The sequence below is a fragment of the Ipomoea nil genome, unplaced genomic scaffold (assembly GCF_001879475.1).
Source record: "Ipomoea nil cultivar Tokyo-kokei standard unplaced genomic scaffold, Asagao_1.1 scaffold0688, whole genome shotgun sequence".
In the NCBI taxonomy this organism is placed as follows: Eukaryota; Viridiplantae; Streptophyta; class Magnoliopsida; order Solanales; family Convolvulaceae; genus Ipomoea; species Ipomoea nil.
The window spans coordinates 7,674,277-7,697,146 of NW_017617116.1; the positions used below are offsets into that span (position 1 = coordinate 7,674,277).

At 31.4% G+C, this 22,870-nt stretch overlaps 1 protein-coding gene across 2 annotated transcripts; it reads left to right on the top strand.

Annotated features, from left to right (window-relative positions):
* The first annotated feature begins 7,074 nt into the window (after nucleotides 1-7,074).
* On the top strand, nucleotides 7,075-21,034 carry LOC109175720 (protein SIEVE ELEMENT OCCLUSION B-like). Of its 2 annotated transcripts, XM_019325057.1 has the most exons (9): nucleotides 7,075-7,319; nucleotides 7,799-7,918; nucleotides 8,359-8,448; nucleotides 8,540-8,916; nucleotides 9,341-9,423; nucleotides 9,695-9,840; nucleotides 9,933-10,481; nucleotides 10,628-10,750; nucleotides 20,130-21,034. In XM_019325057.1, exons 1-9 carry the CDS (start codon nucleotides 7,143-7,145, stop codon nucleotides 20,802-20,804), a joined length of 2,340 nt encoding a protein of 779 aa, XP_019180602.1. In that variant the 5' UTR covers nucleotides 7,075-7,142; the 3' UTR covers nucleotides 20,805-21,034. The 2 variants fall into 2 exon arrangements, with proteins under 2 accessions (XP_019180602.1, XP_019180603.1); XM_019325058.1 differs by lacking the exons at nucleotides 7,075-7,319; nucleotides 7,799-7,918; nucleotides 8,359-8,448; ... (3 more) ...; nucleotides 9,933-10,481; nucleotides 10,628-10,750 and adding exons at nucleotides 17,065-17,271; nucleotides 17,619-17,708; nucleotides 17,808-18,187; ... (2 more) ...; nucleotides 19,060-19,599; nucleotides 19,723-19,845.
* The last annotated feature ends 1,836 nt before the right edge of the window (nucleotides 21,035-22,870 follow it).

The window sequence follows — 22,870 nt, forward strand, 5'->3', positions numbered from 1 at the left end:
GAGAAATGTTGTGATGAGCAAATAATTGAAGCAATTAGTAGAATTCGTGCATTGAAGCTATGCTTTGGTTCATCATATCATTTCTCTACGGTATATAATTCTGGATTACATGAAAATTCTGGTGAGCACATTAATATACTTTGCAGTTATTTTGTTTCTGTTTTTGATTTACATATACAATCAATTCTGTTGATACCATACTATTCTGTTGATTCCATGCTTTAATTTTCCCTTTCACAATCCATTCATGTGAGAGCTAGGTATGAAGTTCAACTAGTGCAGCTGAATCTGTATGTATTGCACTTTAATTTTTATTTGTAGTACTAGTGTATTAATTAGTTATCAAGAAATCAAGAATCAAGAACATGATATATAGAAGAGTGGAGTTGAGGGAGAGTATAAAAATTCATGTAAAGTGTTTGGGCCACAAAATTAATATTACAATGCTTTACTTCATCACTGAGTTCTCCTTTAGATACATAAATCTATATCTACCTCAGCTCCATCTTCAATTCTGCTCTTTTCTTCTTTTAATTTTGTTTATTGTTCAAGCCTCCAAAGAGCTTAGCTGTTAATTGGTATGTAGACCAGACAAAATAAAATTGAGTAAATACCAGCGGAGGTCCTCTGACTTTGGTGGCACTGCCACTTTTAGTCCTCAACTTTTAAATCAACCGCTTTTAGTCCTCTTACTTTTTGTTTCTAGCCATCTACGGTCCTTCTGTTAAACTTGACCATCTAATTCCGTTTTCTCAAGGATAATTCAGTCCTTTCATAATTAATTTATTAATTATTATGTTTGCCGAGTCATACCGAGATATCCTGACGTCGTTTTGGCACAACCTTCGTACCAGCTTTTGTACGCCATTTTGATCTACGAGCTGGTTTTGTACACGTTCATAGCTGGGGAAACCATTGTTTGACTATTCTGTTGAGGAAATTAAACATAATAATTAATAAATTAATTATGAAAGGACTGAATTATCTTTTAGAAAACGGCATTAGATGGTCAAGTTTAACGAAAGGACCATAGATGGCTAGAAACAAAAACTACGAGAACTAAAAGTGGTTGATTTAAAAGTTGAGGACTAAAAGTGACAGTGCCACCAAAGTCGGAAGACCTCCGCCGGTATTTAATCAAATAAAATTTGTATGATATATATATGATGATCATGAGGAGTTTGTTTTTTATTTCTCAAGAATAAGTAATAAAAGTAAGGGAAGGAAAGAGACGGGAAAAATTTCAAAACAAAAAGTAATACTATTCTTAACTACCTTAGTTATTCTATTTTACTTTTGTGTTTTGTAAGCAAGAAGACAAACTTCTCATATAATAATTCAATAATGAAATAAAAGATTACATTCCTCTTTGGTTCTTTTCCTTACAGTGAAGCAAGCTCAATTAATTCTTCCACAAGATTTTTAATTTTTATATTATATAAGAGCTACATTGTTATGACCGGAACCAATCTAACTAAACATTGATTATTCTTTTTTTAAAGAGCCAATTCTTCTCTTCTTATCTTACCTACAAGACATGACAACTCATCCTCTCTCTCCGTCAAGAACAACAATTTCACAACTACAAATGACTCATGTTGAAAAGAAGATCATCATAGAACAAGTTAAGGATACGCATAATCCGAATGGTGGCATAGATGTTGATGCAAATTGTCTTCTCAAATTTGTGGAGGACATTTTCAATTTCAATACGGTTTGACAATATTACTTACATTAAACAATTTTTAAAATTATTTTATTGACAATTATATAGATTTAGTTACCATTGTATATATATGCACCTATAGTGAATGATTTTTATCATACAATTATATATATCTAAATAATCATAGACCAATGAGAGATTTCTTAAATGTTCTTACTATTCCTGCTTAGAAATAGTTCCATTTTTGTTTTCATCACACTAGCTTTGTGTTAATGGAGTATGAGTTTAGGTTCACCGAGAAGCAATGCAAGACAAGTTACAATTACAAGAGCACATCCAGAAGGAGATTTCATTTGTTGTTTTGCAACTCTCTTTCGTGATATGATATATATAAATCCTCCATTCATCACACAATTTTATATGAGTTCAAATGATGACTTCTTTTTGTTAAATTTCATTATCATTTTTTAGATAGCCTTCACTTGTGTAAGCTATGATGATAGTCACTCAATTGCCATTTATCTACTAAGTTTGTTGTCAAAGTATATGTGGCATGCTAAGGGAGTAATGTTGCTCGCATCTTTTGCGATCATCCGAGGAAAATTTAAAGTTGCCTCACAATCATGCCATCAGAAAGGATTTTCCTATAACATGACTACTCTACGAAAAAGTGTAAACTCAATGCTATCCATTGAGAATGAAATTTTTTTGAATGACTCAATAAAGTCCATGTTTGATCTCACCAAGCTCATGGTTGAGCTTCGACATTCATCATCAATGTTTTTGGCGAACTACTGGATCGCAAGAAGTATTGTTGCCTACGCTCACCTCCTTATTTTGGGCCTCAAGTAAGACCACTTGATTTAACTTTGTATAAATTAAATTAAATATTAAATTGACTTTGTAGGGTATCACCTTCCTTCTAATAAAAAAAATTAAATTAACTTTGTAGGGTATCCCCTTCCTTCTAATAAAAAAAATTAAATTAAATTAAATATATTCTGCCTTAATCTATTTTTCAATAATCATTATAAATAATTAGTTGTAATATCTCATTAAATAATATTTACAAATCATTAATACAATTTAACGTGTAAATTGGGTTTAATTAACTATTTGTAAATAAGTATAGTGAAGATTGATTTATTGATGTTTGCTTTTAATTAATTAATTAGCCTTGCTCTTATTCTTCAGGCCACAAAATCAGATCATGAGGGAATTGTCCAATGTATCCACCAAAATCAAAGAGATTCTGGATTCCAGCCTCCCACTACTAGGTTGGCTTAATATTTCATTTTAATATTTAGTTACGAAATGAAATGTTTATGATTATAATTCATGTATAATTATGAATATCATATAATTTCTAGTGCATATGAAGTTATTATAAATTGACTGTAAAAGTTAAACTTTGTTATGCAAACAAATAATCCTTAATTTTTCTAATTAAAATGATTAATTAAATCCAAAATTACAGTACTTTGATTAAATAGATTTTACCAAAAATCATAATTTAGCAATGAGATTAATTATAGTTTTGTGTATGCAGAGGCAAAAAGGACTGAACAAAATTATCAAGCATTGTTACATGCGTTTGATAATTCTTCAAATATCTTGGACGTTCTTAAATTGATATTCAATGTCAAAAATAGTAATGAAAAGCCAATTTTGAACAAAAGTATTATCACGGTATGTGTAAGCATTTGTTCTTACTTTTTTTTTTTTTTTTTTTTTTGTCATATATGTGTATGTGTGGTGAAATACTATATTTATCTAATTTGATGACCTCCAAATATCTTTTATATTAGAGATGGTCATATTCAACGGGATTAGAAGAGTTTGAAGGGGAGGGAGTGCTACTACTAATATCATCCGGCAAACAGTTCCCCTATTATGCATATAATGAGCCCAGAGGAGTAAAGATAATTTGGGTTCCAATTATAAATGATCTGAATGAGCAAGTACAAAGGCACCATGTTTTGTGCCACTATTTTTGTGTATTGAATACACAAAAATGGATTGCACCAGAATTTGTAAGATTTCTTAAAGACAAGTGCTCCTCAACTTTTCAAGTTGGGGGTGACCCTATTGTCATTTCACTGGATAAACGGGGAAGATTGGTTCATTCTAATGCACTTCACATGAGATTCACATGGGGAGATCAACTTTCTGAAGGGAGAACAATGAGATCAGGTGGTACAATCCTTTCATTAGAAAATGAGTTGAGGGAAAGGACTTCTGGTGCTGACCGTGTGATTGGTGACATTGACAACCAAATTCATAATTTTGCGAGAGAGGTCCGCAAAATGATCAAAGATTGGATTGACAACATCGAGATCAAGATGAAAAGTTCGGTATGTCTATCTTATAATTAAACTCTTAATTATTATATGTATATGTCTATCTTTATTTATTTATAAAAAAAAATCAATAAAAAATTTATAATTTTAGAATTTAACCATTTTATACAAATACAATAATATTTTATATATTCATCAGTTTCGTTCATTCAACTACACGCGTGAGAGGGAACAAGAGCTTTGGCTTAAAGAATCTTGGAATCTTAAGCTTGTAGTAGGAACGACTCGCAAATGGGATTTCCAAAAGAGGCTAAACTCGTGGGTAAGTAATAAGTCCTCATTTTCAATTCTAATTAATTAGTGGCAATTAACTACAAGCTAAGCTAAGCTAAACTATACACTTCAATTCAATTATCTTAGCCTGTACGTCCCCTCATGCTTAAAACAAAATTACTACCTACTCAGTATTCAATATTTTATTTTTTCTTAATTTTAAATAAGCGATTCAATTAAGCATTAATAAAACATTATATATGTATTTTTCTTTTAAACAGATTGATGATGATGATGAAAAGTACATTTTCTTGTGCGGAGGCAATAACATTAAACGAGTTCTAGAATTTGTACTTAAGGTACAAGAAGTTCGTTCCAAATTCCAAATAAATATGAAAATTGCATACGTTGGAAGAAGAGGAAGAAAAATGGTTAAAGAGGTGAGTAGAGCATGTGATTATGAATTTGAACCTTATGATATTAAGTGGTTTTGGACACGACTTCATAGTGTGACCACATCTAGGATCTAATATTTGAGTAAGGCTGGAATTGATGAAAGAAGTGACGAAATTTTGCAAAGACTTAGAAAATTATTATCTTATGGAGATGAATGTACAACAATTGGATCATGGGCCTTGTTGGGCAAAGGGAAAAGAATAATTGGATGTGATATGGGAGACAAAATGTTACAAGTCTTGAATGAGTATGAGAAATGGGAGAACAATGCACATGCCGATGATTTTGAACAAGCATTCAAGGATTGCTATGAGATGCTTAATACTTCTTCTTCTTCTTCCAATCAACACTCTTGTTGTGCTCTCAATCACCCATCTAATTTGGATAAAATTCCAGAGGCTGTGCCCTGCCCTCAATGTAACCACAACATGCATAAATTTGTCACTTTCTCTTGCTGTCATGGGCCGACCAATTATTTTTATTATCTACAGAATGAAGACTACAAGAAATAATACTAGAGTTTATGTTCCACTTACACTGGCTGTTAGAATTGTTGTGGTGCATGGTCTTCATGTGCAGATTTGGTGCATGTATGAACTCTTTTTTTAATATAGCATTCAATACCCCCCCCCCCCCCCACCCCCCCACTGCGAAACTAATAAATTGGATTTTTATTTTTTATTAGGGAAAATATTCGACTCAAAACTCTTTAACATGACACACCCCTACAATAATCAATCCTCTAACCTTGCAACTAAATTAACATTTTTCTTATCAATTATTCTTAACTGCTAAGTCCCTATCTATATCTTTTTAATTATTTGATCCAGAGGAAATTGATGAGATTATCACATTCCTATTGGACTATCCTTCCTTTATATTGGTACATTTAGAATTGGGCTTTTACAATTGTCTAAAGGGCCAAAATTTCAACCAAAACTTATTTAAAATAATATTTAAAATAGACAAAACTTATCAATTTGTCCCTCTTTTCTTGTTTTCCTTTATGATGCAAGAATTAAATGAAAGAAACTTCAAAGTAGAGAGGTGCTATATGATATTATAGAGGCATATTATACACTAGTAGGATAATTTTTATTTTTATTTTTTAATATTAATTTAATTAATTGTAATCTTCCAATTCAATTATGTTTTCAAAAAGGTTTTCCTTTTTTCTTGTTTAAAATTTTCCATTATTCGTTTGCTGTGGAAGTCAGCAAATAGTTGGTACCTTTAGTTCATGCAGTTTGTCTTGTTTTACTTTATTTATAGAATACAATATGATTCAACAACTTTAATTTCCATGCACGTTTCCTCTTTTAAACTTTTATTATATTTGATTTTCATAAATGTAATAGTATTGTCTTTTGAAGCGAATTAAAATGTTAATGTACTTTTAATATATATAAAATGTATATTGTATTCATAGATTGAAAATACATTATTTGAATACTGAAAGTATATTATTTTATGTACTATTGAAAGTACAGGGTGTATGGCCCCATCTGTGTGAACTATTGAAGAATTTTGGGTCAAACCTTGTAAAAATTGTCATTTTACAAACTAAACATGATGTTAATCTATAAAGTGGTTCCTCCGATCGTGTTGATACCAGACGGAGAATTGAAGATATCAGTCATTCCATATTCTTTTTCCTTTCACAATCTATGTATGAAGTTCAACTAGCTAGCTAGCTTAACTAGTATGTGTTGCACTTTAATTTTTATTCGTAGTATGTACTTAGTGTATTAGTTATCAAGAATCAAGAACACCATATATATATAGAAGATTGGAGTTGAGAGAAAGTATAAAAATTTTTGTAAAATGTTCGTATGTTTAATTTGAGTCACAATACAAAATCAATATTACAGTGCTTTACTTCATCACTGAGTTCTCCTTTATAAATGGATAAAGCCCGCTATATGTACCTCAATCTTTAATTATTTTACCATTGCTCTTTTCTTCTTTTAATTTTGTTTGTTGTTCACGCCTCCAAAAAGCTTTGCTAATAAATTGGTATGTGGACCAAACAAAATAAAATTTGTATTATATATATGATGATCATGAGAAGTTTGTTTATTGTTTCTCAAGAATAAGTAATAAAAGTAAAGTAACGAAAGAGACTGGATGGGAAATTTTTCAAAACAAAAAAATAATACTATTCATACTTCCTTAGTTAGTTATTCTAATTTACTTTTGTGTTTTTGTAAGCAAGAAGACAAGCTTCTCATATAATAATCCAAAAATGAAATAAATGATTTTATTCTTCTTTAATTTGGTTCTTTTCCTTACAGTGAAGCAAATTCAATTAATTCTTCCACAAGATTTTATTCTCCATATTATATAAGAGCTACATTGTCATGATCAGAACCAAACCAATCCAAGTAAATTTTAATTATTCTCTTTTCAAAGAGCCAATTCTTCTCTTCTTATCTTACCTACAAGACATGGCAACTCAACCCCTCTCTCAATCAAGAACAACGATTTCACAATTACAAATAAATGATGTTGAAGAGAAGATCATCATAGAACAAGTTAAGGATACACATAATCCGAATGGTGGCATAGATGTCGATGCAAATTGTCTTCTCAAGTTTGTGGAAGACATTTTCAATATCAATACGGTTTGTCAATATACTTGCATTAAACTACTTTTAAATTTTGTTCTTCACAAATATACATATTTTATTAGCATTGTATATATATGCACCTATAGTGAATAAATTTTTATAATACAATCACCTAAATACAATGTGTATATATACATAATATAAATGCATACTATTATTATCAATGTCACCAAGTAATTTTATGTTAAATAATCATAGTTGAAAGAGAGATCAGATTTCGTAAATGGTCTTACAATTTTTCTTAGAAATAGTTTCATTCTTGATTTCATCAGTACACTTGCATGCTTTGTGTTAATGGAGTATGAGTTTAGGATTCAAAGAGTGATGAAGATAATTCTGAAAAAGAAGATGAGTCTTCTGAAGAGGATTCGGAGAGTGATGAAGATAATTCTGAAAAAGAAGATGAGTCTTCTGAAGAGGATTCAGAGAGTGATGAAGATAATTCTGAAAAAGAAGATGAGTCTTCTGAAGAGGATTCAGAGAGTGATGAAGATAATTCTGAAAAAGAAGATGAGTCTTCTAATGAGGATTCAGAGAATGATGAAGATGATCCTGAGGAAGAAGGAAGTGATGAACATGGAAAATCTGAGACGGTAAACTACATACTACTTCCTTTTTCTACTGTCCAACTTTGTTGGTAAATTATATTTCAATTCTTTCCTCAGATCAGGTATTCTATGGGATATTTTACTAAATAGGCCTTGCCAGAAAGTGCTCAAACATTTTATTTTGTGTTTTGGAAGCATAAAAAATAATGGACAAATTATTTTCTTGACAAATATATAGATTTAGTTACTATTGTATATATATGCACCTATAGTGAATGAATTTTTATCATACAATCACCTAAATGCAGAGCATATATAATACAAATTCAATTCATACTGTTATTATTAATGTCACAAAGTAAATTTTCATTGAATAATCATAGACCAATGAGAGATTTCATAAATGTTCTTACTATTCTTGCTCAGAAATAGTTCCAAATTTGTTTTCATCACACTAGCTTTGTGTTAATGGAGTATGAGTTTAGGTTCCTCGAGAAGCAATGCAAGACAGATTACAGTTACAAGAACACATCCAGAAGGAAATTTCACTTGTTGTTTTACAACTCTCTTTCGTGGTATGGTATATATAAATCCTCCATTCATCACACAATTTTATATGAGTACAAATGATGACTTTTTTCTTTTAAATTTCATTCTCATTTTTAGATAACCTTCACTTGTGTAAGCTATGAGGATAGTCACTCAACTGCCATTTATCTACTAAGTTTGTTGTCAAAGTATATGTGGCATGTTAAGGGAGTAATGTTACTCGCATGTTTTGCGATCATTCGAGGAAAATTGAAAGTTGTCTCACAATCATGCCATCAGAAAGGATTGCCCTACAACATGACTACTCTACGTAAAAGTGTAAACTCAATGCTATCCACTGAGAATGAAATTTTTTTGAATGACTCAATAAAATCCATGTTTGATCTTACCAAGATTATGATTGAGCTTCGATATTCATCATCAATGTCTTTGGCAAATTACTGGATTGCAAAAAGTATTGTTGCCTATGCTCACCTCCTTATTTTGAACATCGAGTAAGTCCGTTTAATTTAACATTTGCATAAATTACATATATTCTATCTTTGCCTTAATCTAATTTTTCTATCTTTGACAATACCTATAAATTATTATTTATACAATATAATCTATCTTTGCCTTAATCTAATTTTTCTATCTTTCACAATACCTATAAATTATTATTTATACAATATAAAGTTTTTTTGAATGCTACTGGCTCTATTATAATGTAGTATCTGTTCATATACTTTAATTTCTCAGTCTACTGAGGCTCGAACTTACAACCTTCCAAATAGAAGTCCAACCCGGGTACCTTTACATTGCACAACAACACGTGTAAATTGGGTTTAATTAAGTATTCGTAAATAAGTATAGTGAAGATTGATACGTTGATGTTTGTTTTTAATTAATTAATTAGCCATATATGCCCTTATCCTTCAGGACACAAAATCAGATCATGACTGAACTGTCCAATGCATCCACAAAAATCAAAGAGATTCTGGCTTCCAGCCTCCCACTACTAGGTTGGCTTAATATTTTATTTTAATATTTAGTTACGAAATGTTTATGATTATAATTCATGTATAATTATGAATATCATATATAATTTCTGGTGCATATGAAGTTATTATAAATTGACTGTAAAACTTAAAACTTTTTTATGCAATCAAATAATCCTTAATTTTTCTAATTAAAATGATTAATTAAATAAAAAATTACAACTTTGATTAAATATATTTTATCAAAAATAATCATAATTTCGCAATGAGATTAATTATTGCTTTGTGTATGCAGAGGCAAAAAGGGCAGAAGATAAATATCAAGCGTTGTTACATGCGTTTGATAATTCTTCAAATATCTTGGACGTTTTAAAATTGATATTCAATGTCAAAAATAATAAAGAGAAGCCAATTTTAAAGCTAAAAAGTTGGCGAGAACATGTATGTATAAGAATTTGTTCTTACTTATTTTTTCATATATGTGAAATACTACACTTGATTTGATGACCTCCAAATATCTTTAATATTTACAGCGTTCAATGGGATTAGATGAGTTTGAAGGGGAGGGAGTGCTATTGCTAATATCATCCGGCAAACACTTCCCCTATTATGCATATCATGCGGCGAGCACGGGAGGAGTAAAGAAGATTTGGGTTCCAATTATAAATGATCTGGATGAGCATATACAAATGAGTGATGATTTGTACCACAATAACTTATATCGAGTATTGGATTCACAAAAATGGATTGCACCAGAATTTGTAAGATTTCTTAAAAACAAGTGCTTCTCAACTTTTCAAGTTGGGGAAGACCCTATTGTCATTTCACTGGACAAACGGGGAAGATTGGTTCATTCTAATGCACTTCACATGATATTCACATGGGGATATCAACTTTCTGAAAGGAGAACAATGAGATCAGATGATATAATCCCTTCATTAGAAAATGAGTTGAGGGAAAAGACTTCTGGTGCTGAGCATGTGATAGATGACATTGACGAACAAATATATAATTTTGCGAGAAATGTCCGCAAAAAGATCAATGATTGGATGAAGGACATCGAGAAAAAGATGAAAAATTCGGTATGTCTATCTTATAATTAAATTTTTACTGGCTTATTATATGTACATATCTATTTTTATTTATTTAGAATAAAATTTCACTAGAAAGTTTATAATTTTAGAATTCAACATTTTATAAATAATATTTTATATATTCATCAATACAGTTTCGTTCATACAATTACACGCGTGAGAGAGAACAAGAACTTTGGCTTAAAGAATCTTGGAATCTTAAGCTTGTAGTAGGAACGACTCGCAAATGGAAATTCCAAGACACGCTAAACTGGTGGGTAAGTAATGAGTCCTCATTTTCAATTCTAATTAATTAGTGCCAATTAAGTACAACCTAAGCTAAGCTTAACTGCATGCCTGCCTACCTACAATTATATTCAATTATCTTAGCTTGTATGTCCCCTCATGCTTAAAACAAAATTACTACTCCCTATTCAATATTTATTTTACTTTATTTTTTATTTTAAATGAACGATTCAATTAACATTAATAGATCATTATATTGTTCTATGTATTATATTCTTTTGAACAGATTGATGGTGATGGTGGTGGTGGTGGTGGTGGTGGTGATGATGATGATGATGATGATGATGATGATGATGATGATGATGATGAAAATTATATTTTTTTATGCGGAGGCAATAATATTAAACGAGTTCAAGAATTCATACTTAAGGTGCAAGAAGTTCGCTCCAAATTCCAAATGGATATGAAAATTACATATGTTGGAAGAAGAAGAAGAAAAATGATTGAAGATGTGAATAGGGCATGGGTTTATGCATTTAAGAACTTTTGTGAGTTCAAGTACTTTTGGGCACGAATTTATAGCATGGTCTTATCTAGGATCCAATATTTGAGTAATGTTGGAATTGATGAAAGAAGTGATGAAATTCTACAAGGGCTCATAAAATTATTATTTTATGAAGATGAATTCACAACAGTTGGATCATGGGCTTTGTTGAGCAAAGGGAAAAAAATAATTGCATGTGATATGGGAGACAAAATGTTAGGAGTGTTGAATGAGTGTGAGAAATGGGAGAATGCCAAAGATTTTGAACAAGCATTCAAGGATAGCTATGAGATGATTAATAGTTCTTCTTCTTCTCATCAACAACCTTGTTGTGCTCTCAATTACTCATCTAATTTGGATAAAATTTCAGAGGTTGGGTCTTGCCTTCAATGTAACCGGAACATGCATAAATTTGTCACTTTCTCCTGTTGTCATTGTCCGACCAAGGATTTATATTATGACCATGATGATGACTTCATGGAATAACAATACTAGAGTTTGTGTTACACATGCATGTATTATGTTTGTACTTGTATGTTCTTAGTTGAATTTACATACAAATTAAACCTTTAATTTATTAATTTGTTCACGTTCTCATTGTCCTGTAACATTAGCCTACAAATGAAGCTCTGCAGACATGACTATGAAGAAGCAGATGAGGAGAATCAGAGTTGCACCCATGCGTGCCCTCTTGCGTTTAAGAACATTGTGGACAAAAAATAGAACATTTACTTTTCAAATTTATGCTTTTTGTTTGTTAAACAGTCCGCGAATAGGGTTGTCCATGTGTTAGTTCGGAAAGCCTTTTCCATATCTGACCGTATGGACGGTTCTTCTGTCCCTTTTCCCTCTATTGTTCCTGCTTTGAGCTTTGACTCTACTTAATGCATTCTCGTTTTTGTTCTAAAAAAAAAAATCAAAATCTGAAATTTATAATGTTGGTCTGGATAGGGTCGAAAGAGAGTCTAGAGGGGAGGGGGGGGGGGGGGGGGGGAGGGGGGTGAATAGACTCTACTCGAATTTTTAAAAACAACTCTCGAGAAATTATGCACAACGCAAAAATATGAATTTGTTTTAATATGTTCCTTGCACGATTTTTGTTATGGAATTGAAAAACTTAGGGTTTGATTTGTATGAATGCAATATATGCCAGATAGATAGATAGACGAAAGTAAAGAGAAAGTGAGAGAGATATTTTTATAGTGGTTCGGCTATTAACGAAGCCTACTGATTGCTGTAATTTGGGGCAAACAAATAATACCCGGAGTATTCGGGTTGTCGAACCACAGAGAGGTGGTGTACTAATCACTAGCTACTAGGTTACTCATATGAAACTAATCCGAACAAAACTTGAAGGTTGATTGATTGCATAAAATAATAAGCAGAATAAAATAAGTAACAAGGTTTTGTAGACAATAGAGCAAGATAGGATTCTTGGGATCACAATGTTTAATCACCTAGTGCCAATTAACGTTTGTAATATTTGGTTTGGAATTAAGATTTGTATGGGAATGCAAAGTGGAATCGAATTACTCCCGTAATCTCTATTCCTAGTGAATTTCCACTCCCATGGCTTAAACACCCAATAAGATCAAAGATCAGCATTCAATTATTCCTAATTACTACCATCTCCCGATGAGCAATAATCTAGAATAAACTTCCCCTAATAAGTTCCCCTTTCCCAAGGACCAACCATTAGGTGCAATCGTGTGTGCCCTAATTTATGCCCCAACTCCCATTGGTGACACAAACATGACTGTGAAGCTAGTAATTTAGGCCTTTAACCACCAACAACAACAGATTAAAACAAGATTGCAACACAAATCATAAAACCAAACATAAATATATTAAGAAATTAACGAACTAGGCACATAGGTTCATAAACAAATTCACCCAAAAATCCCTAAGGAATTTAGCCGAGCATGGCTAAATTATACATAGCAAATATGAATAAATGATTACAAATCATCAGAAGAGTACAAGAATTAACCAAGCGATTCTCCCAAATCTCCCTGGCTTCCTCCTTGCTTCCAAAGACGACTTGAGCCTCTTGATCTCTCTCTCTCTTGTCTACAAAGAACTCTAAAAATCTCTCCCCGGTCTGTTTTTTAGGGTTGAGGAAGGAGGGATTTTATAGTAGGTATAAAGTTGAGACGAAATAGGAATCTGGTACAAAATTGGACTCAAATTGGACTCAAATATCTCGCGACTTCGTGCTGCGCCCGACGCGTCGAGCCAATTCTCCACGCGTCGAGACCTGCTGCGCCCGACGCGTCGAGCCAATTCTCCACGCGTCGAGACCTGCTGGTCTCGACTTCTGATGCTACTGGAAATTTTCGACGCGTCAAGCCTTTGGCTCAACGCGTCGAGTCCTCTGGGCCCCGAACTTGTCCAAAATTGCTCAAAACTCATCCTTGAACTTCCCTTGCTCATATCTTTGACCTAAAATGGTTCAAAAACACTAACAAACACCGTAAAACATTCAAAACCAGTGTGAACCATAATTAAATGATAATAGCAAGGAAAATGTGTATTAAATAATCAAAATTAAAGAACTTAAATACGGAGATGATTCAAAATAACTATAAAAACAAGCAAAGATGTGATAACATCACCTACTCCACTCTTCTTTCACAACTTGTGAAAGGGTTTGCACTATCACTCCTAGTACAAACTAAACAAGCTAGCTTCCTTGATCACTAAGCCGGACAGTTACTTGTGTAGGTTTTTCAACTCCTAGAGTTTACTCCGCCTCTATCAACGTCTTCTTCAGAGTTGAGAATTGGAAAGAATTGATTATGTTCTCCAACTTATGAAATCTTGACTTGATGAAGCTTGAATCTTCAAATAAAAGTTGTAAGATTTCCTTGTGTTGTGAAAGCTTGAAGTCTAGATGATTTCTTTGAAAAACTTCACAACAACACACTGGTTTTGAAAGCTTTTGGATGATACTTGTTAACAAAGCTTTTGTAGATAGAGATTGAGTGAAAAATCAGCTCTTCTTCAATGGTGAAGAGGGGTATTTAGAGGTGAGGAAAATCCATCCGTTGGAGGGAGATGAAAATTTCAAACCTATTAACCAGTGTGTAATATCCACTGGGCTTAGAGCATTTAATGCGGCTATACTGTGTAGCCTTTGGCACAAAAAGTGGCTTGTCTTTTTGTCCTTTTTGCACTGACAAAGGTACAAATCATTTAATGCTCTTGGTATTTAAAAATTTCATTCCTAAGACTCCTTTTGTCTAGGATGATTGCCCAGCTGTGAGACATATACAAATATTCTTCTATGTTTAATGTGGAAGTTGTCTATTCAAGTTTGACTTAGACTTTTAGTCTCAAGATCACTTATCGAAAGATTGTCCTTATCTTTCGTTTTTCTCTTCAAGTCAAATGATTTCCTTATCATTTGTTGTTTACACGAGAGTTAGACCCTTCCATCTTTTGGTCTTAGTTGTTCTCTCGGCCTTCTCTTGAACTTCTCTTCTTCAAGTTGACCTAATTTACTACATACAACTCTAATTCGTGTAAATGTGCTACTAATTAAGCACGAATCACATGGTGAGTTGTGACTATTTTCGTCTAACACGAAAGATGCAAAATAACGAGAGTAAAAGTGAGAGGGGCTACATTCCTAGTTAGTTTGGTATCATCAAAATCTAAATACACTTATTCCTAACATATAATGTTTCCTATACACAAAGGGAATAGATATCCACCTTGCATTTGATTTCATGTGGTGGCAATATAATGCCAAGTGGCAACCCACGTCATCATCTACTAAGATTTGACCATACAGAGATAATAATAGCACCAATCATGCATGGGATAAGCATTGAAGAGAGTGTGGAGTGTTCACCCAAAAAAAAAAAAAAAAAAAAAAAAAAAAAAAAAAAAAACCAGTGATTATATTGGAAGACCATATATATATTAAAAAAAGACTAAAGAGGGTTCCTTTTCTCATTCCACAATTCTTGTTAGTTGTGTACATTTTTTCATATACCACCATATCCTTCCCCTTTTCAATTATTTGGTCAAAAGGAAATTGATGAAACCACATTTCCCTTGGATTAAACCTTGGATTATTCAAAAAGGGTGGCCAAGTAGATAAAGCATGATTCTTATATCAGAAGATGGTGAGTTCGATTTTACCAACACTTTGGTGAGTTCGATTTTACCAACACTTTCTCCATCAAATTTGTTGTATTGCGGGTTATTATATATATAGATATAGAAGCATGCACAGTCCTTCACTAATTGTAACTTCTTGTGCAGATTTGGTGTACGTATGCACTCTTTTGTTTTGTTTTTTTTTTTTTTTATTTTAAACATAGCATCCAATAATCCCACAACTGTGAAACTAATCAGGTTTTTTTTTTTTATTAGGAAAAATATCCGATTCAAGACTCTTTAACATGACACACCTACAAAAATCAACCCTCCAATGTTACAGCTAAATTAACATTTCGCTTATCTAAGTCCCTATCTATATCTTTTTAATTATTTGATCAAAAGAAAATTGATGAGAGTATCACATTCCCATTGGACTAGCCTTCCTTTACACTGTTTATAGTGGTACTTTTAGAATTGGGTTTTTACGATTGGCTTAAGGGCCAAGATTTCAACCAAAACTTATTTAAAATAATATTTGAAATGGGCAAAACTTATCAATTTGTCCCTCTTTTCTTGCTGTCTTTTATGATGCAAGAAATCAAAGAAACTTCAAAGTAGAGAGGTGCTATATGATAGCATATTATACACGAGTAGGATAGAAGTTTTATTTTTATTTTTATTTTTATTTTGAATATTAATTTAATTAATTGTAATCTTCCAATTCAATTATCTTTTCAAAAAGGTTTTATTTTTTTCTTGTTTAAAATTTTCCATTATTATTCGTTTGCTGTGGAAGTCAGCAAATGGTTGATACCTTTTGTTCATGCAATTTGTCTTGTTTTACTTTATTTATAGAATACAATATGATTCAACAACTAACTTTAATTTGCATGCACGTTTCCTCTTTTAACTTCTATATTTTTTTTCATAAATGTATAAGTAGTATTTTCTTGAAACGAATTAAAATATTAATTTTGATCACGCTATTAGTATTCATGTATGTTGTTGAATTCTATTTATTGTCAATTCTCTAATTTATTTTACAGGGGAGCCATCCTTTATTTTTAGATGTGGACTCTTAACAGATCAGACAAAATAATCATTTTGCACATGAACATCATATCATTTGCTCTTCTTTTGAGTATAATATGAAATCTTCACTAGACTCAGGTATTCGATCTTTTGGTTATGTAGTATAGTATTGTATTAGTTATCAAGAAATCAAGAACACGATATGTAGAAGAGTGGAGTTGAGGGAAAGTAGAAAAATTCATGTAAAGTGTTTGAATGATTGAGCCACAAATCAATATCAATATTACAATGCTTTACTTCATCACTGAGTTTTCCTTTAGATATATAAAAGCTATATGTACCTCCATCTTTAATTCTTTTACCATTGTTCTTTTCTTCTTTTAATTTTGTTTGTTGTTCAAGCCTCCAAAAAGCTTAGCTATTAAATTGGTACGTACACCAGACAAAATAAAATTTGTATTATATATATGATGATCATGAAGAGTTTAGTTATTCTATTTTACTTTTGTGTTTTGTAAGCAAGAAGACAAGCTCTTTGGTTCTTTTCCTTACAGTGAAGCATACTTAATTAATTCTTCCACAAGATTTTTAATCTCTATATTATATAAGAGCTACGTTATAATGACTAGAACCAATCTAACTAAACCTTAATTTTTCTCTTTTCATTAAGCCAATTCTCCTCTTCTTATGACAATCCAGCCTCTCTTTCCATCAAGAACAACAATTTCACAACTACAAATGGCTCATAATGTTGAAGAAAATATCATCATAGAACAAGTTAAGGATACACATAATCCAAATGGTGACATAGATGTTGATGCAAGTTGTCTTCTCAAGTTTGTGGAGGACATTTTCAATTTCAATGCGGTTTGTCAATATTCTTGCATTAAACTATCTTTAAAATTATTTTCTTGACAAATATATAGATTTAGTTACCATTGTATATATATGCACCTATAGTGAATGAATTTTTATCATACAATCACCTAAATGCTGAGCATATATATATATATATATATATATATATATATATATATATATATATATAATACAAATCCATACTGTTATATATTATTAATGTCACCAAGTAAATTTTCATTGAATAATCATAGACGAAAGAGAGATTTCTTAAATGTTTATACTATTCCTGCTTAGAAATAGTTCCATTCTTGTTTTCATCACACTAGCTTTGTGTTAATGGAGTATGAGTTTAGGTGCTTCAAGAAGGAATGCAAGACAGGTTACAGTTACAAGAACACATCCAGAAAGAGATCTCATTTATTGTTTTACAACTTTCTTTTGTGGTATGGTATATATATAAATCCTCCATTCATCACACAATTTTATATGAGTACAAATTAAATGATGACTTTTTTTCTTTTTAATTTTATTCTTATTTTTAGATATCCTTCACTTGCGTAAGCTATGATGATAGTCACTCAACTGCCATTTATCTACTAAGTTTGTTGTCAAAGTATATGTGGCATGCTAAGGGAGTAATGCTACTCGCATGTTTTGCGATCATCCGTGGAAAATCTAAAGTTGCCTCACAATCATGTCATCGGAAAGGATTATCCTACAACAACATGGCTACTCTAAGAAATAGTCTAAACTCAATGCTATCCCTTGACAATGAATTTTTTTTTAATGACTCAATAAGATCCATGTTTAATCTCACCGAGCTTATGGTTGAGCTTCGACATTCATCATCAATGTTTCTGGCGAACTATTGGATCGCAAGAAGTGTTGTTGCCTACGCTCACCTCCTTATCTTGGGCCTCGAGTAAGACCACTTGATTTAACTTTGTATAAATTAAATTACATATATTCTGCCTTAATCAAATTTTTCAATAATCATTATAAATAATTAGTTGTAATATCTCATATAAATATCTATAAATCATTAATACAATATAAAGTTGAAAATTAATATTTCAAAGCATTACTTTACATTGCACAACAACACGTGTAAATTGGGTTTAATTAAATATTCGTAAATAAGTATAGTGAAGATTGATTTATTGATGTTTCTTTTTTACTTAATTATTAGCCATGCTCTTGTTCTTCAGGCCACAAAATCAGATCATGAGAGAACTGTCCAATGTATCCACCAAAATCAAAGAGATTCTGGCTTCAAGCCTTCCACTACTAGGTTGGCTTAATATTTTATTTTAATATTTAGTTACGAAATGTTTATGATTATAATTCATGTATAATTATGAATATCATATAATTTCTAGTGCACATGAAGTTATTAAAAATGACTGTGAAAGTTAAACTTTGTTATGCAAACAAATAATCCTTAATTTTTCTAATTAAAATGATTAATTAAATCCAAAATTAGACAACTTTGATTAAATAGATTTTACCAAAAATCATAATTTAGCAATGAGATTAATTATAGTTTTGTGTATGCAGAGGCAAAAAGGGCAGAAGAAAATTATCATGCGTTGTTACATGCGTTTGATAATTCTTCAAATATCTTAGAAGTTCTTAAATTGATATTCAATGTCAAAAATTATAAAGAGAAGTCAATTTTGAGAAGTTGGCGGTATGTGTGGGTACGTATAAGTATTTGTTCTTACTTATCTTATCATATATGTGGAATACTACATCTAATTTTATGACCTCCAAATATCTTTTATATATTTACAGCGTTCAATGGGATTAGATGAGTTTGAAGGGGAGGGAGTGCTATTGCTAATATCATCCGGCAAACACTTCCCCTACTATGCATATCTAGCAGCGACCAAAGGAGTAAAGGTGATTTGGGTTCCAATTATAAATGATCTGGATGAGCATATACAAATGCCTGATCATTTATACTCTTATTATCGTGTGTTGGATCCACAAAAATGGATTGCACCAGAATTTGTAAGATTTCTTAAAGATAAGTGCTTCTCAACTTTTCAAGTTGGGGGTGACCCTATTATCATTTCACTGGACAAACGGGGAAGATTGGTTCATTCTAATGCACTTTACATGATATTCACATGGGGATATCAACTTTCTGAAAGGAGAACAATGAGATCAGGTGATATAATCCCTTCATTAGAAAATGAGTTGATAGAAAGGACTTCTGGTGCTGATCGTGTAATTGATGACATCAACGAACAAATACATAATTTTGCGACAGAAGTCCGCATAAAGATCAATGATTGGATGAGCGACATCGAGACAAAGATGAAAAGTTCAGTAAGTCTCTCATATAATTAAACTCTTACTCACTTATTATATTCACTGAAAGGTTTATAATTTTAGAACTCAACTATTTTATACAAATACAATAATATTTTATATATTCATCACTTTCATCAGTTTCGTTCATACAATTACACGCGTGAGAGGGAACAAGATCTTTGGCTTAAAGAATCTTGGAATCTTAAGCTTCTAGTAGGATTGATTTACCGCACTATATTCAATGAGCGGTTAAACGAGTGGGTAAGTAATGAATCCTCATTTTCGATTCTAATTAATTAGTGGAATTGTACTACATGTATTCTCAAATTTTATTCTCTCAATTTTACTTCTTAATGTAGTAGGTTCTGATTAATTATTTCTTTCATGTGGATTCCAATATAAATGTCTAAATTTGTATGTGGAGTAAAAATTGGAAGTATATAGTATTTTCCTTAATTAGGGGCAATTAACTACATGCCTAGCGATTTTAAATGTATATGAAATAAACATTTTTATATTGTTCTATGTATTTTTCTTTTGAACAGATTAATGATGATGAAAACTACATTTTCTTATGTGGAGGCAATAATATTACACGGGTTTTAGAATTTGTACAAAAAGTTCGTTCCAAATCTCAAATGTATATGAAAATTGCATATGTTGGAAGAAGAAGAAAAATGATTGAAGAGGTGAGTAGAGTATGTGATTACGCATTTAAACATTATGAGTTTAAGATCTTTTGGGCACGACTTCATAGTGTGGCCTCATCTAGGATTCAATATTTGAGTAAGGTTGGACTTGATGAAAGGAGTGATGAAATTTTGCAAGGACTCGTGAAATTATTATCTTATGAAGATGAATGTACAGCAATTGGATCATGGGCTTTGTTGGGCAAAGGGAAAAGAATAATTGGATGTGATATGGGAGACAAAATGTTAGGAGTGTTGAATGAGTATGAGAAATGGAAGAACAATGCACATGCCAATGATTTTGAACAAGCATTCAAGGATTACTATGAGATGCTTAATACTTCTTCTTCTTCTTCTTCCAATCAACACTCTTGTTGTGCTCTCAATTACCCATCTAATTTGGATAAAATTCCAGACACTGTGTCCTGCCCTCAATGTAACCACAACATGCATAAATTTGTCACTTTCTCTTGTTGTCATGGTCCGACCAATTTCTTATATTATGAACAGGATGAAGACTACAAGAAATAACACTAGAGTTTATGTTCCACTTGCACGGGCTGTTAGAGTTGTTGTGGTACATGGTCTACATGCATGTATTATGTTTGTACTTGTGCGTTCTTAGTTGAATATACATATAAATTAAACCTTTAATAATTTGTTCACGTTCTCATTGTCTTGTAACATTAACCTGCAAATGAAGCTCTTCAGACATGATGACTATGAAGAAGTAGATGAGAAGGAGAATCAGAGCTGCACCCCTGCCCTCTTGCATTTAAGAACATTGTGGACAAAAAATAGAATATTTGTTTTTATATCGAAAACTAAAAATAAAATAAATCAAAATCTGAAATTTATAGTATTTTCAGGTGTACACAAAGTACATAGATATCCATCTTGCATCAAGTTGTGGTGGCAATATAATGCCAAGTGGCAACCCACGTCATCATCTACTAAGATTTGACCATATAGAGATAATAATAGCATCAATCATGCATGCATGTGATAAGCATTGAAGAGGGTGTGGAGTGTTCATCAAAAAAAAAAAAAAAAAACGGTGATTATATTGGAGGACCATATTAAGAAAAGACTAATAAAGAGGATTCCTTTTCTCAGTCCACAATTCTTGTTAGTTGTGTACATTAGGTTTTCAAATACCACCATATCCTTCCCCTTTTCAATTATTTGGTCAAAAAGGAAATATTAGAAGAGGACGAGTTCGATTCTTGTCAACACTTTCTCAATCAAATCTATTACACTGTGAGTTATTATATAGGTGCACAATCTTTTATTAATTGTAACTTCTTGTGCAGATTTGGTGCAGTGTATGTATGCACTCTTTTATTATTATTATTATTATTATTATTATTTATTTATTTTTTTATTTATTTTTTTTTAAATATAGCATTCAATAACCTCGCAATTGTTAAACTATTCGGGTTTTCTTTTTTTATTTCTTTATTAGGAAGAATATCCGACTCAAAGCTCTGATCTTTAACATGACACACACCTACAAAAATCAATCCTCCAACCTTACAACTAAATTAACATTTCACTTATCAACTATTCTTAACTATTAAGTCCCTATCTATATCTTTTTAATTATTTGAACAAAAGGAAATAGATGAGATTATCACATTCCCATTGTACTAGCCTTCCTACTTTTAGAATTGGGCTTTTACGATTGACTAAAGGGCTAAAATTTCAACCAAAACTTATATATTTAAAATAATAAGGAATAAGGTTCAAATTGGCCACTGAACGTAACCTGAAAATGCAATTAGGTCATTGAACGAAAAAAAAGTGCAATTAGGCCATTGAACACTCAAAAAATGTGCAATTAGGCCACTGAACTCTCCAAACGTATGCAATTTTACCGGATAGCATGTTACCATCAATTTTAGCAGGTTATCTGCTTATGTGGCAGCTTAGTTGGCATTTTTAATAATTTTTAAATAATTTTTAATAATTAATTTTAATAATAAATTTTATAAAAAAATTGGAAAAAATTAAATAAAAAATAAAATAAATTCGTTTTTATTTTTTAAAAATTTTTTTAATAAAAATTTATTATTAAAATTTATTAAAAATTAATTAAAATTTATTAAAAATGCCAACTCAGCTGCCACGTAAGCAGATAACCTGCTAAAATTGATGGTAACCTACTATCAGGCGAAATTGCACATTTTTGGAGTGTTCAGTGGTCTAATTGCACTTTTTTTTTGTTCAGTGGCCTAATTGCATTTTCAGCTTACGTTCAGTGGCCAATTTGAACCTTATTCCAAATAATAATTGAAATGGAAAACTTATCAATTTGTCCCTCTTTTCTTGCTTTCCTTTATGATGCAAGAAATGAAAGACACTTCAAAGTAGAGAGGTGCTATATGATAGAGGCATATTATAGACGAGTGGATAGAATTTTTATTTTTTTAATATTAATTTAATTAATTGTAATCTTCCAATTCAATTATCTTTTCAAAAAGGTTTTCCTTTTTTCTTGTTTAAAATTTTCCATTATTCGTTTGCTGTGGAAGTCAGCAAATGGTTGGTACCTTTAATTTGCATGCACGTTTCCTCTATTAAATTTTATATTTGAT

Excerpts from the sequence above, each read along its gene's own strand:
- LOC109175720 (XM_019325057.1), top strand. The coding sequence starts at position 7,143 with ATGGCAACTCAACCCCTCTCTCAATCAAGAACAACGATTTCACAATTA. Across the intron at positions 7,320-7,798 it reads ACATTTTCAATATCAATACG|GATTCAGAGAGTGATGAAGA; the intron begins GTTTGTCAATAT and ends TCTTCTGAAGAG. Across the intron at positions 10,751-20,129 it reads AAGACACGCTAAACTGGTGG|ATTAATGATGATGAAAACTA; the intron begins GTAAGTAATGAG and ends TCTTTTGAACAG.